Below are 15435 nucleotides of genomic sequence, written 5' to 3'. Positions count from 1 at the left end.
CTGACAAGTTTTATCTGTAAGGTAACTAATGCCTAGTTGAGAACTTATCACCAATTGCACAGGGATATTCCAGCTCTACTAAAGAACAGGAGAAACTTTAAGTATCAGTTCAAACCCTATCACATAAAGTATATCTGATTGTCCAGCATTTATATTTTACACAATATTTGACAATAAAACTCAAAGTCCAGCAGCCATTAAGTTTAAAGTGCTTAAGACCTAAATAAATGAGCTTTAAACCAACAAAAGTTACTTTTAAATAAAACAGTAAATATAAACATATGAAACAAAATACTTACAACACTATCTTCAGACAAAGAAAGAAAAATAGGAAAATATCAAGTGAAAAGTGTTTTAAAAAGAAATTAAATTGACATATAATTATTATATATTTAGGTGGTTACCTTTGGATGCTGTGGAGGCATTAAAATTAAGTGAGTATAAGAGAAAGTTTGATAAACATATGAATGACATGGGCTGGTTTTGAATATTTTTTCTATTATCCTTTATTTAATAGTTTTAGTTTTGTTTAGAAGATAGAGTAATTTAGACGTACCTATAGGTCCATTGTTGTCCCTAAACATTATGTTATTATCTAGGATGAGACACTGTTCCTAATGTATGTGTATTGTGTCCTAAGTTGTTGTTTATTCACCACAGTGAAAGCTATATTTTATAGATTTATGAATAATATTTGGCATTTATACTATTAATTCATTTTCTAAATTATTCATTGTACAAGCTGTTTACGACAATGAAATGTTTTTCCTCATCACCTAATTTCTAGCCAGAAAAAGTGTGAAGTCCTGCTTATTTTTAATTCACCACTTGTGACTAAGTGGTAATAGTTGAAATGATTTGATCTATTAAGTGTTTTAAACAGAAGGTTATAGTTATTGTTTGAGAAAATGTTTATTAAATGAAGATCTCTGTCAGGGTCTTGAAAGGGCTATTAGTTGTAATCAGTATTATTCTATACAAGAGTCGACTACATCTAATTGCATGTTACCTTTATTCTTTTACTGCTATAGTAAATTACATTTCATGTACAGATAGCAGGCATTAAGAAAGTAAAGACATCTTATTGTAAGAGTTCATTCTTGAAGGTCAAGTGAGTTGTGAACTCATTACTTGATTGTGAGGAAGATATTAAAACATCATTTATCTTAACTAAGATTTTTAGATTAGCTTTTGTAAATGTTACTAGATAAATAAAAAGATTAGACATCAAATATTTTAAGAGGATTTTTCTTAGCATATTTAAACAAATGTGTTTGGATAGGTACATCAACAGAGACAATATTTGAGTTGTAATATTGATTATAATACTGAATTTATGAAGTGTATTTTAATGACACATGGCAAGCTTTTAGTCTACAGCACAACTCTGTTGTACACAAACATTGAGATGTTTTATTAAGGTTTTTCACTAATGATATGTCCATCAAATGCTAAGTCAGAATACAATGCAAGGTGATGTTCATGTGAAGAAAAAATATTTTTGTCCATTGTAAAGTTTACAGAAACCTACATAACCTCCTAAGTACATATTTAATGTTCTTTTTTAGTATACTAGACAATACTGTATCTAATATTTTTCTAAGATGAATTGTTGTGAAATCAGTTACATAGAGTTACATGAAATAGTGATAACTCTTACATCAGATGCATGATACCATGTTGAAAGGTATCTTGGTACACAGTTGTAGCATGCACACTTTGACCTGTAACTGTACACTTGGGGTTAAACGGTTTATTGAGTTGTGGTATGTGGAAGAATGTCACAGTTATAGCAGTCTACATGTACGATAACAATTACTTAATATTTCAATTAGCAATGAAAACAAAATCCCAGGATTTTGTCATATTCCAATCAATGAAATCATGCTTTGACAAGTAATCTTAGATTACTCTTAAGTTGAAGAAACAAGAATAAACATTTCCTTTCATTGTTATAATGCCTTTTCCTGAGTCTTTATTACAGATATGATCATGACACAATTATATAACATTTCATTTATTTAATTATTTAATATTTCTTCCATACTTAAATGTCTGAATATAACAATTTTCAATCATGCTATAATTTAATTTTTGATGTCTTCTACAGTTCTTACCAAGTAACAGATGAAAGTAACCTAATACACAGGTAATCAGGTATATAGATAGACTCAAAAGAACACAAAGTGCCATCTACTTACCCCAAGTGCACAGGAAATAGTTTCTCTGTCATATTTAAATACCTGAGAAACTAATTCCAGAAATTTAAACATGCAGTCTACTTCTGTAAGTGATGAGAACTTCTTGAAAGTACTTTGAATCATCTTTCTTAAAGTCTTTGGCTATAGAAAAGAAGTGTAATAAATATAGATATACATATATACTTGTAAAAATCTAGTATAATTTTAAACTTCTTTTTGAAATAAGGTATATTTGAGCGATACACACTCTTACACAAATTAAATGCTGAAAAGTTAAACCAAGTAATTAAGTTACTAATATTTAAATTGAAATGTTCTGAAGAATAGTTATGAGCAGATCATTAGTTGAAACTTTAAAACTTCTGCAGTTTCAATCTACATGTGTATACTCAAACAAAACCACCATTCTCTAATTAAATGCCCATTTAAATTTTAGGGTAAACAAAGGTACTAAATCTTATGTTTTCAGATTAATAGTTCAGGTTATTACTGAATAATTTTGAAACAGAAATCACCACTAAATTACACAAATATTTTCACTGCTCATCTATTTCTTTGAATATAATGAATCAAAGGTAAACCCTACAAAACAAACAAAATAAGGTAAGACAACTTGTTCTGAAAGAATTGACAGTGCAAGCAGCAATCTTTGGTTAATAAAGAACACATCCAGGAAAATTTTAGATAACATATTCATGCATATTTTCATTCATGTTTAGATTATATACATCCCTTGCCCAAAAAAGAACTCATGAATATACTTTAATTTTACCCAAATAAATATACATTGTTCAGCTTCTCTGAAAGTACATTTTTTTATTATCTTTGCATTAAAGAAAATTTAGTTCAAAAGATAATATTTGTGATTTGTTACAGAAATTTAATAACTGCAAACAATATTTGTCAGTTTATGAGCCTATATTTTGAATAAATATTTGTATGAAAAACTATAAATACAGAGGTCAAGTACATTGCATCACAGTGATTTTGTAGCCACACTACATCAAGTCATGCTCTCTCTCATTGCATCTTGATAATAGTCCAGCAGCAATTTCCATTGCAAAAGACTCAATCATAGGGTTACCATGCCCAAAGCAAACATTCCCTTTTATTTGCCTACTAATCATTCTAATGTACAAGAACAACAGTTCTAAGTGCCCATTTCAAGCACCCAGTGGCACAGAAATAAATAGGCTTTACATCTGATGGATTGACTTGTTCATCTTCATATGGAAAAGCATGAATACTAGTTTCATTCACCAGCAATACCTGAGATATCCAACAGTTAAGTGGAAATGTAAACACTGTGGAAGTTACTTGGGTACATATATTACTTTCCCAGATGGAGATCTTTTTTGGTTATGTTATTAAATGCTGCCAGTGGCATGTGGAGAGCTTTTACCACTAACCTTTGTGTTTGTGGATTCACTTGTTACAATACACTGCATTTTGCCTACCATGGGATAGAGTATGCTTTGTTACAGACCTCTTTCTTAATGATCCCAGTGACCAAAGCTGAAACATGTTCCTTTATTTTCCAATGCAAGGTACATTCCTATCTTGGAAATTCCAAATCCCTCATCTGAACACATCTTTATGATCTGAATGTATAAATATCTTGTACTGGAAAGGGATGTTAAATATCATTCTCAACACAATTTTTTAATGACATCAAATTACCAGTATAGTGCTAAGCAATATAAAAATGTGGTTGTGATACATTCTTCTCCACTGTTTCTTTATATCAGTTGTTACTATCACATGACTTTCTGATTTGCATATTTAAAATATTTTTAATAGAATGTATTCAACAACTTGTAATATATAAGTCTCAGTATGTAGGCAGATACAAGGTAACAGCTAGATGAAACCCATTTTATTTATAATACAAAATACTTTACTCTAGAGGCAGTTGTACTGGTTTAAAGTAACAATGTGATAGAACCTGAAATTTAAAATAATTATCTAATAAATAGTTTTATTCAGACACATGATTTGGTAGACAGAGATTATTTTTATTGAAGATCTAATAAACAAGTTAATAATATTTATTATTTTATTAGCATGCATCAAGAAACCAAGATGACCACAAATTATTTGAAAACTATATAAACAGACAAGGTTGTCTGACAAATATTGGCTTCTGACTTGTCAGAAGGCACATATGTTAAATGTAATAACATGTCTATTGCCCTCTAATATCATACATAGCTTGTACAATATAACAGTATCTACCATTCCTTCTACAGCAAATATGATATTATGAATATAAGGCAATACCTCTTTGGTACACCTCTTTAAGTCATTCACAAAACAAAGTGTATCTGAGCTTTTACATTATCTGTAAAGAAATCCTCAGAAATTAAAAGGCCAAAGATTAGAGTTTCTATGTCTACACCCTCAGTGACAAATACAAAGAATCAAATACAAGGGGAAGACTGAAAATATAAGTTGATGTAGAGAGTTTTTGATGTGTGTTGTATGTATATACAGACTTACTATCACATATCTGTTTTATTATTCATGCTTCCTTAAGTTAAATTCATGTTTAGAAATGTACATAATGTTCCATAATCTTTCAAACTATGCAATCCAGACAATGCCAGAAGTGGTTTTTTTAAATAGACAGAGAACGTTTGAGAATCAAAATATAAACAATAGTGTATGAGCAACATACTAACTTTATATAAATATTAACAATGTTGCTTAGTGTACAGTCCTCTAAATAACAATATACACATATTTTTAATCAACTTTAGAATCTGTACTTGACCTTAAGGCTGTGGAACATTCAGCAATAAACAATTTTAATGATGATGTGTTTTGACACCAAACTAAAACTCAGTCAATTTGCATGAATCATTATCTTTAAAAGGTATCTGTTTGTTGCTCTATATTAAAGAAATTAAATCATATCTTTATTGACAACAGCTAAATTAAGTACTTTTTTAAACCTCTAAGAAACCTCTAGCCAACCTAACCTTCATTTTAAATTTTAAAATAACACAATAATGCTGATTGGACATACCAATACTTAAAACAATATGCAACATAAGGGTAATGAAATTACATTATATAAATATGATAAAACAACATTAACAATTTAATAATTTCAGTTTAATTTCAAAAGTAAGTTTAAAACATTTTCCTTAAGCCTAGTTTTTAATGTGACTCAACACAAGTAAATTGTCAAACTAATTGTGCAATAATCTTTTCAATATTAAACATGAAGAAAAAAAAATCCATTTTAAGACCCCTTAAATTATTTACTAAAAACCCATACTATTGCAATAAGATGTACATATGATTGGTTGAGATTTCACTATGGTAACACATGCACAACTGCTGATGAAAATGTTTTTAGAATGTGATAAAGTTAGATAAATATAAGTGTTCCCCAAAAAAAAGTTTTGGTGAAAAATAGTGAAGGTTGAAGGTAAGCATGTAATAACTGAAATGTACGGCAACAAAAACTTTACTCTTGTACCAGTTATAATTATGATACATGTCCAACATTGTACTTTCCAATAACTGATTTTGTTTTTCAGTTTGTAAGTAATGAACCTATATTACCTTATTTCCAGTTATCACAGGAGAGGGAAGAAACTTGTGAAGACCAACATCCTTCTCTAAGTACTCAAAGTTGGACTTTCTTTCTAAGGCAACAAGGGTCATATCCTTAAAAAACCTCCTGAGAGAAATAGAGAAACATATATACATACATTACCAAGTATCTCTTCAACTCAGCAATACCTGACCTGACTAGGAATGTTTATAGATTTCAAACATTACAAACCATTTAACTTCAATGGATTCACATCAGACATTAGTATTTTTACTAAAACATTATATAGTTATCCATCTCAGAAATAAGGATCACATCCTAAAAATCTTTATGAAGTAAATATTTATACAGAATAAAAAAAATGTTTCTTTGAACAAGAATAAAGATAATTCAGTCAGTTAACATAATAAGTGGGAACAAATGGTTACCTACTATCACAGCTTAAGTTTTAGGTATAGGAAAAAAAGTATGTAAAGAACTGTGAGCACATAATTTTGAATGTTTTCTGTCACATACAAGCAGTAAAAAAAGTAAGGATAAGCCAAGAAATGATAAACTAGACCTTAGTATTGTGTAAAAACCTAGGGTTCTGGAAAATGTAAGGCATAGATGAGGTCTTTGAACAATGGGGTCAAAACAGATTGATGGTTTAGGAATTAACAGCCTGAAAATGTTGACGAGTTAATGAATAACAGCCAACAGTGCAGCTGCAGGATCTCCCTGCCTGCTAAAGATAGACTGTGTGAATACAGCCAAAGAAGTTATAGAAGTTCCAATATTAGTGTGAGCATTTACAGCAGAAAACACTGACTTCAAAATTTACAGTTAGCAAAATTAACTGCACAACAATAAGACAAAAAAGTCTTGATTACGACAGGAAAGTAAAGCATACGTACAATCACCTTACACACACACAACAGGGCATGTGGAAATCAATTAGTATCACATATGGTAACCAATTAATGAAAATAGTGGCTAAATCAATTAATTTTAAGCAATAATCAGCTAGTACTTCTAATTATTATTGTTTCAGGTGTTCCAACTACCCAATAATGAAAATTACAATTATACTGATTAATGTCATGAAAATAATTAACTAACTGAAATAAGTGTTTTTAATTATAGCTGATGGAAATCTGTGATAATAGTTCAAAATGACATCCAAGAAACTTCCTAGATACAGGCAATCTATCAACAATGCACTTCAAATGTTGTATTACCATTATGATTTTTGGTAATTCAAATTTATTCAGTTTGATCCTTAGTGTCACTATTCACAAAATTATCAGTTGATTGAAATTAGGGTGTCTAATTATTATTATTTTTAATTATTCCAAATGTTCAAGTAATAAAAACACTACCATTCTGTTCGTTTTTTATGTACAACACTACACTATCTTTACTTGAATACAATCAATAATTTGATGACTAATTAATTAACAAATTCCACAAACTACTCAACTTTAGTGATTATTTTCATTGAGCGTTAATGAAAATTAAGCTAAAGTAGAAATAAAACAAATTTTATTATTCACTCACCTGTCATAAAACTGATGAAAACATGTAAATATTGACAACAGTTTAACATTAACCTATCATAAAAATTACTACTACTTCCAGTTCTCAATCTATTTATACTCACCTAATTTCTATGCAGCAAAGCTGTAAGGCTAAATCTAAGTCTACATCACTCTCCATTTGTAAATAATCATTTTTAACCTAAAAGAAAATATTAGTATTATTAAATTTTTCCTTGTAGTTCTATATTTATACCTATTTTAACTAAAGTACAATCATATTTACTGAACATCCATTTCCAGAATCATGCATCATAGGTAAAATCTACTATGCACCTATTGCAAAGACAGAAAACAAAAAGTGATATATTTTTTACTTTCATTCACTAGTTAAACTGATATATCTGTATTAATTTGATGCATATGTTTTATAGTTTAAATGTTTTGAAGCTATGTTTTTATCTTTGTTACATGCCATTTCCTAGGTAAGTTCTTCCATCCTTTGCCTTACAAACTCAAAAACAATTTCTCTGGATTTTAATGGAAACTGAAAAATCAAGTGGAAGGTTTCACATGTTTAGATAATATGAGATTTTTTTTCAAGAGAATATTTATTTAGTTCTACTAACTTTTTGAAAAGAAAAAAATTGTTGTTGTACACTTACTATGTTCATACTTGAATGAATAAAAAAGTAGGATATGTTACACCTTCATAAACATTCACTAATGTATAAATCAAATATTATATGTTTAACTGGTATACAGAAAAAATCTAATAAAATTAAAATATACAACAATGGAATTTAGTTCACTTAACTTTACTACTTGTGATTTGAGACTTTAACTATTCCTTCACTATTTAGTTTTTCCAGAGGCAACTGGGGAACATTTTGAAAACTAAAGTTGTTGCACATAGTTTAAATTGCAAGGTTCCAGTGTTTGTAAATAACTAACTTTATATACATATCATGTGCTATGAACCCATTCTGAAAATTCAATAATTTGATAATTGTTTGCAATAACTACCAGTTTTCAGTACCTGACTTTTAACTAAGTAATGATAAGTGATCCAAAAAACGAAATGACATTTAGAACTTCATTCTCATACTACTGCCTTCTTCTTTTAACAGAGCTGAAAATAGCTAAATGTTTGAAACAAATATTTCTGTAGTTCAAATTACTCTGGGAATACTATAGTAATTATACTGACAAAAATTAATACATACAAGTCAAATCTAGTTTTCAGAAATTATAGAATGTGAAGTTTGAAATCTGTGTGAACTTACAAACTACTAGTAATATGTATACATCTATATATACACAAACCAACACCATTAGTACATCTATATATACACAAACCAACACCATTAGTACATCTATATATACACAAACCAACACCATTAGTACATATATATATACACAAACCAACACCATTAGTACATCTATATATACACAAACCAACACCATTAGTACATCTATATATACACAAACCAACACCATTAGTACATCTATATATACACAAACCAACACCATTGGTACATCTATATATACACAAACCAACACCATTGGTACATCTATATATACACAAACCAACACCATTGGTACGTATATATATATACACAAACCAACGCCATTGGTGCGTCTATATATGCACAAACCAACACCATTGGTGCGTCTATATATGCACAAACCAACGCCATTGGTGCGTACATATATACACAGACCAACACCGTTGGTGCGTCTATATATACACAAACCAACGCCATTGGTGCGTATATATATGCACAAACCAACACCATTGGTGCATCTATATATACACAAACCAACACCATTGGTGCATATATATATGCACAAACCAACGCCGTTGGTGCGTCTATATATGCACAAACCAACACCATTGGTGCGTCTATATATGCACAGACCAACGCCGTTGGTGCATCTATATATACACAAACCAGCACCGTTGGTGCGTCTATATATGCACAAACCAACACCATTGGTACGTCTATATATACACAAACCAACACCATTGGTACATCTGTATATACACAAACCAACACCATTGGTGCATCTATATATACACAAACCAACACCATTGGTACATATATATATACACAGACCAACACCATTGGTACATCTATATATACACAAACCAACACCATTAGTACATCTATATATACACAAACCAACACCATTAGTACATACATATATACACAAACCAACACCATTAGTACATCTATATATACACAAACCAACACCATTAGTACATATATATATACACAAACCAACACCATTAGTACATATATATTTACATAATAGAATGGCCAATCTCAGAATTTGAAACTTATTAATTAACAACAACATTTCAATTTTCACCTTTGTCTGGATGATATATTATCCAGTACCTTTAATTCACATACATTTCAAAATCCAATCCAAGATTAATTTTAAAATCAACATTTTATACATCACTAATTTATGTAAAAAATGTCCATATTTTCCTTTTCAAAATTTGAAGGACTCAAGGACTAAATTCTTAGATAATACACTAATACATAACCTTTAATATTTTGCCATGATATACATTTCAAATTATGACTGATTTTATATATAAGTGTTATGGTAATAAGCAGTATTGGAAGTAATCATGGAAACACATAGATGATAAATCTTCTATAACACTAACACAGGAAATACAAATGAAAGTTAATAAGTAGTACAATGCACATCATACAAGACTTTTGCTTTACAGAGAGTATTATACTGCTATGATATAATTTATCAATGCACCACTGTGGAATATTGTGTCAAATGCCCTATATTTCGTTCCACAATTCTACCATGTTGTCAGGTTTTACACTCAAGAGGGGACAGAAAATTAAAAAGTTCAAATGTATCTAAATTTTTAATAAAATTATCATTAAAACAAATCAAACCAAATGTAATAGTGGTTATACAAATTTATTCATTTTTTATTAAATGGTACAAAACAAGTATAAATTAAAGCTGGAAAATAATGAATGATAAATATGCCTAGATTTTTTCTTTCAAGGGGACAGGGCCCCCTTAGCTACATTTCTGTAAGTCATTGGTTTTGAATTTCTAAGTTTACACATTAGCCCATACAACCTCAAGAATGCTCATATATCGATTTTGTACAGATTAAGACATGGTTGTAAGTGCTCCATCAGCGTCTTTGCTGTCAATATATATTCACTACATGTATTTTTGGGATCACTGTCTTGCTGGAATCCTTACCCAATGAATCATCTGACTGAGGAAATACCATGACAAATCAGAATTTGACTGTCCTTGTAAGCAGTCAGGATATGCTTGAGGCTGTATCTACTGTATGTAGATAACTGACACAATTGGCTGAGATGAAGCCAGAAACTTGTACTGATTTCCCATTATGCTTCACAGATTTTATTCTACAATAAAAAGATATCTATTCTGTTAGTTAAAAATTACATATTTATATCTTGATACTTTATCATTGCACTGAGAATTTCACATCATATTTTATATTGCATATTTCTATTGCTTTTATCATGGTGTTTTGCACATATTTTTATCTGTGCACAGCTTCAAAATAGACATTGTTGGTTACTTTCTAATCTGATGTCAAGATGAAAAATCTCTTGTCACCACCAACATAAAGTTGGCCAAAATAAAAGCATGGGCTTTGCAGTTTGAGACCAACAACTTTGAGTCATTGCCCTTTTGCCATGTGGATTGCTCATAGAAAAGCTGAGTTCAACAAGAAACTGGAGTTGCTTAAACTTATATGGCAAGTCAGATGACATACTGTTCAGGAAGAAGAATTATGCATCTTAAAAACAAAATGTCCAAATTGTGTCTGAATCAAGTATAAAAAACAATATCCAGGTGAACATCTTCAAAATCACCTTAGTATGTGTGTAAAGTTTTAGGTCTCTAAGTCCTTTCCTCTTGGAGCTATGGCAGTCAAAACACACACATATAGGTTCTTTAATTATTATATATAACACTGTTTTCTCACCCACTAACAAACATACTGTTGTTGATTAATGCTGAACTGTTTGAACTTGTTTATGAAAAGCAAACAAATAAAGCTTTATTCATTCCACTGTCCATGGTCAAATACCCATTTCAACTTCTTGTAGTTAACAGTGAGAGTAGTAGGACTAGAGGATGCAGATATATATTTTGGCATTGTCAAGAAGCCACCTTCACGAAGTTAAGATAGTTTTATTTTTCTAAAAGGATGGTTGGCCTGTGAAAGCAGTAGATTTAAGTGTGTTTAAGAGAAAGCATGATAAGTATATGAACGATATGGGCTAGATTTAAGATTTTACTTTTTAAATTTATATATTAATAGTTTTAGTTTAGGAATGGGACAGCCAAGATGGACCAAAAGGCCCAAAGTTTCTGGTTAACTTTTATCAGCATCCACTGAGATTAATTCATGATAATCAGTAAATAACCTTTGTTTTCTTGAAAAGAAAACACTCTGAGATACTTAAAGTCATTTCTGGAGAGTTTTGGTTTCCTACTTCAACCACTTTTATAATTAACAGTTTCCCTTTTCAGTTTTACATAAAACTTTTCTTGAAGCATAAGTCTTGACAGTGGTTTTCTCATGAAATATTTTTAACTAGCCATAATTTTTATTTCCAGAAATTTGTAGTATTTGTCATGGGAGCCATTACAATCAATGTTTACACTAATACTACAGCATATAGTATGACTGCCTGTACTTTTATAGACTTAACACTAGTCTGGCACTTTCTGATTGGATAGCATTATCATGGTGTTTGTATGCTGTGCTTTTAACTGCTGTTTCCATAATTATTTGCAATACTGTAAAAACATCTATAAAGCTAAATAACACACTTTGGTTTCTTACTTGTTCATAAAAATAGCGAAATGTTACTCTATCTTTCTCCAAAAGATCTCTTAAGTCATTTGGTAGATATCGAACACGTAATTCATACCTGGAACATACATTTGATTTAAGTTAGAAACAAAAAAAGAGATTTTTAAGATAAAAATAACAGAAAAATACTGTATCTACAGTAGATTATTTTTAGCTGTTGCACTTAAGAAGTTAAACTTGACAATAATTCTAAGCAGTGCAAAAATATTTTAATATAGCAAAGAAGAGTCTGACATTAAATTTTTGAAACATGACCATCTATCTCATTTCTGTAAGATTTCTGAAATCATATTATTCAGTTTTTTAAAATATTATACAGCTGCTGTATACATATATTTCACTTCACTTTTAGGTAGAAAACGTTAAAAAGTTATTCCAGTTATTACTGTAGCATAAGGTATCTAAAAATAACTTACTCTCTATCAAATTTAATTTGTAATAAAATAATATCATTTCAAACCTATTTATTTTTGTACTAAACATACTCTTTTGGAGCATGTGATAATGAAGCAAGCTTAACTCTACTAAATGTTTCAAAACACCTAGAATTAAGTTCTACCTGAAATGTGTAACAGTAAAAGTTTTAATATTCTACTATCAGATTATTCATTATTATCTTTCACTTCCTTTGAATAATGATATAAATTTTAAAATATCATGAGATTTATGGCACATTTCAAAACACTTGAAAATTCTGAGCATTCTTGAATACTTGAGTATTTTTCTCCAAAAGTGAAAAGGCTGAAGAGTTTGAAATAATAAATGTCAAAAAAGATGTGAGCCAAAAGAGACTGTCAAGGTGGATATTAGAAATTACATTAAAGTATGTTAACCTGAAGATAACCTAGGAAGGTTGAAACATTGTTCTGTACTTTATTTAATTAAAGTGCTGATACTCATACCAGTTTGTCTTGAAAATACATTTTTACTTCAAGTGGGTGGGTTTCTTGTCATCACGAAATACTACTCAATAGATTTTACCTTGAACTAAACAAGTGACCCCTACATTTCTATTGTCTAATTACACACTCCAATCAAAATTGGTTAGTTATATTTTATATTTCTTGAGTTTCTGGATATTTTGGAACCTACTTGATTTATTTTTTTGTTGGTGATTTTTTGTGCTAATTCTCTCATTATGGATGAGAGTTACAGTATTTTTATTTTTAATTCAACATGTATTTTAAGTTTAATTTATTTACCTAAAATATCAAAGATGAGGTAAAATAAAATAAAAAGACAAAAATATTACCTCCAGTCATCAGTTGATAGATATGACTGGTAAGTTCTCAACACCTGAGATGTAGGGGTATCAGTATGGAGCCACAAACATTCCCCTGTTGTCTTGCATCTTAACCGCAACCCGTAGACAACTTCAAATGGTCGTGGGCCATCTGCCAATCTCTTCGTAACACGACTGATAATCTCCTAACACAACAAATTTTAAGAAAGAAATAGAAAATAAAGTGCATCTTTATCCTATAATAACTGATGCCTTTTGTAAAGTATTCCTTGTTTTATTAAACAACAACTAAAAAGGTAATATAAACAAAACAAATGACCCTATTCACAAAAAAACAGATCTAAACACTCAGAGATACCTAATATAAAATATAAAAACATCATAACTTAACTTATAAGCAAAAGTAATTAACTTCTCTAAAACTCAGTTTGAAAACTACACAAATGTTTAGTGCAAACATTTCAAAAACAGACTTCTGGATTAGAATTTCAACTAAAAAACTTAAGCTCTACTATTTGATCAGAAAACCAGTGGTCAGTGTGAAATCAAGGATTTTAATATGCTAAGCAGTCAGAATTAAAAATTTTATTGGTTAAATTTATGAATTATGAATGAAACAAAGTTTTACACCACAGAATTCCACAAACTAATAACTATATTTCCTTATGGAACTTTAATGTAGATCTTATGTCTGTTACATTAAAATTAAACATTATAAAGGTGAAAATTAAACAACTGTGTCATGTAATTACAATTATTATTCCGAGGGAAGAATTAAAGGACACTCAAATGGTATCTCAAATTTCTGAGAATTACTAATTTGTGCAAAATAAAACAAAATACATCATTATATTACACTCTTAGGAGTTTTAACAACAATTAATTTTTTTTATCTATAGTAGAAACAAGATGAGACAAAATAACAGGAAATTGGTGTTTTGTTCATAGTCCTTGAATTTCTCATACAAGTTCAGGACTACAATTTTTTTCTTTGAAAAAACTAATGATTTTACTTAAGCAATATTTGTTTGTTTATTGGAGATATTTATGTCAGTTCATTGTTTCATAAATGTCTATACAAGTTTCCACAACTTTATATGAAGTTATTTTTTAAAAAGTAAGAGTTTCATCTTTGTTATTTTAGGTAAATAAATTAAACTTAAAATATATGTTGAATTAAAAATAAAAATACTATAACTCTCATCCATGATACACAAGCACACACACTTATATGACACATACACTTATATGTACAGTACAAATGTTATACCTACACAAGCATACACACTTATATGTACAGTACAAATGTTATACCTACACAAGCACACACACTTATATGTACAGTAGAAATGTTATGTCATATGCCAAATTATTAAAATCACACACACAGAGAAAAATCTAAACTTTTGAAAATAATTAACAAACATGTATATGGAAGTATAGGACCTAAATGAACTAGTTATAATTCAACTTTTCCTCAGGAGAAACTGTTTTAAACATTTATCTTCTTATGATTAAATTTCAAAAAAAAAAATTCTTACTTTTACATTTGAGGCCTCTGCTATATTGATGACAATAAAGCTTCCATTGCTCAAGTACACTTTAGATACAGATGTCTCCAGTCGGACTTGTGATGAATGTGGTGGGAAAGCCAGTTGGTGTGGAAAACCAGGATCAGTGGGGTCACTCTTTCCATTCTGCATACTAAAATAGCACCAATAGTACATAAGAAGTTGCAGATGTTACTCTGTAAGTCATTTATTCATACAAGAAAGAGAAAAAAAATTTAAAAGATTCACCCTCACAAAATATATTTGAGTGATCTTCTGTTACATTCTTATAAATGGACTAGAAATTAAAGCCAAAGTTCTGACTTATAACATCTCATGATGACAAGGAACCTACTTGTGAAATATAGTTGAGATGGCCATTGTGGATTTTAAAAACATTTATACTAAACATAAAATAAGTAGCAATGCTTTGTTTTAAAT

General features: G+C 29.6%; 1 protein-coding gene across 1 annotated transcript in view; it reads right to left on the bottom strand.

The window, feature by feature from the left end:
* The window catches only part of LOC143240917 (focal adhesion kinase 1-like), a 68206-nt gene that overhangs the window by 28088 nt on the left and 24683 nt on the right, over nucleotides 1-15435 (bottom strand). Inside the window, exons 2-8 of the mRNA XM_076484164.1 lie at nucleotides 14986-15148; nucleotides 13454-13629; nucleotides 12172-12259; nucleotides 7409-7485; nucleotides 5775-5892; nucleotides 2202-2342; nucleotides 1-75 (exon numbers count right to left, since the gene is read on the bottom strand). Coding sequence (XP_076340279.1) covers nucleotides 1-75; nucleotides 2202-2342; nucleotides 5775-5892; nucleotides 7409-7485; nucleotides 12172-12259; nucleotides 13454-13629; nucleotides 14986-15148 — 838 coding nt within the window. The remainder of the gene's footprint in view (nucleotides 76-2201; nucleotides 2343-5774; nucleotides 5893-7408; nucleotides 7486-12171; nucleotides 12260-13453; nucleotides 13630-14985; nucleotides 15149-15435) is intronic.

The sequence above is a fragment of the Tachypleus tridentatus genome, chromosome 13 (genome assembly GCF_004210375.1).
Source record: "Tachypleus tridentatus isolate NWPU-2018 chromosome 13, ASM421037v1, whole genome shotgun sequence".
Lineage (NCBI taxonomy): Eukaryota > Metazoa > Arthropoda > Merostomata > Xiphosura > Limulidae > Tachypleus > Tachypleus tridentatus.
The sequence above is the reverse complement of the archived record's forward strand: the minus strand, read 5'-3'. Positions and strand labels throughout refer to the sequence as shown.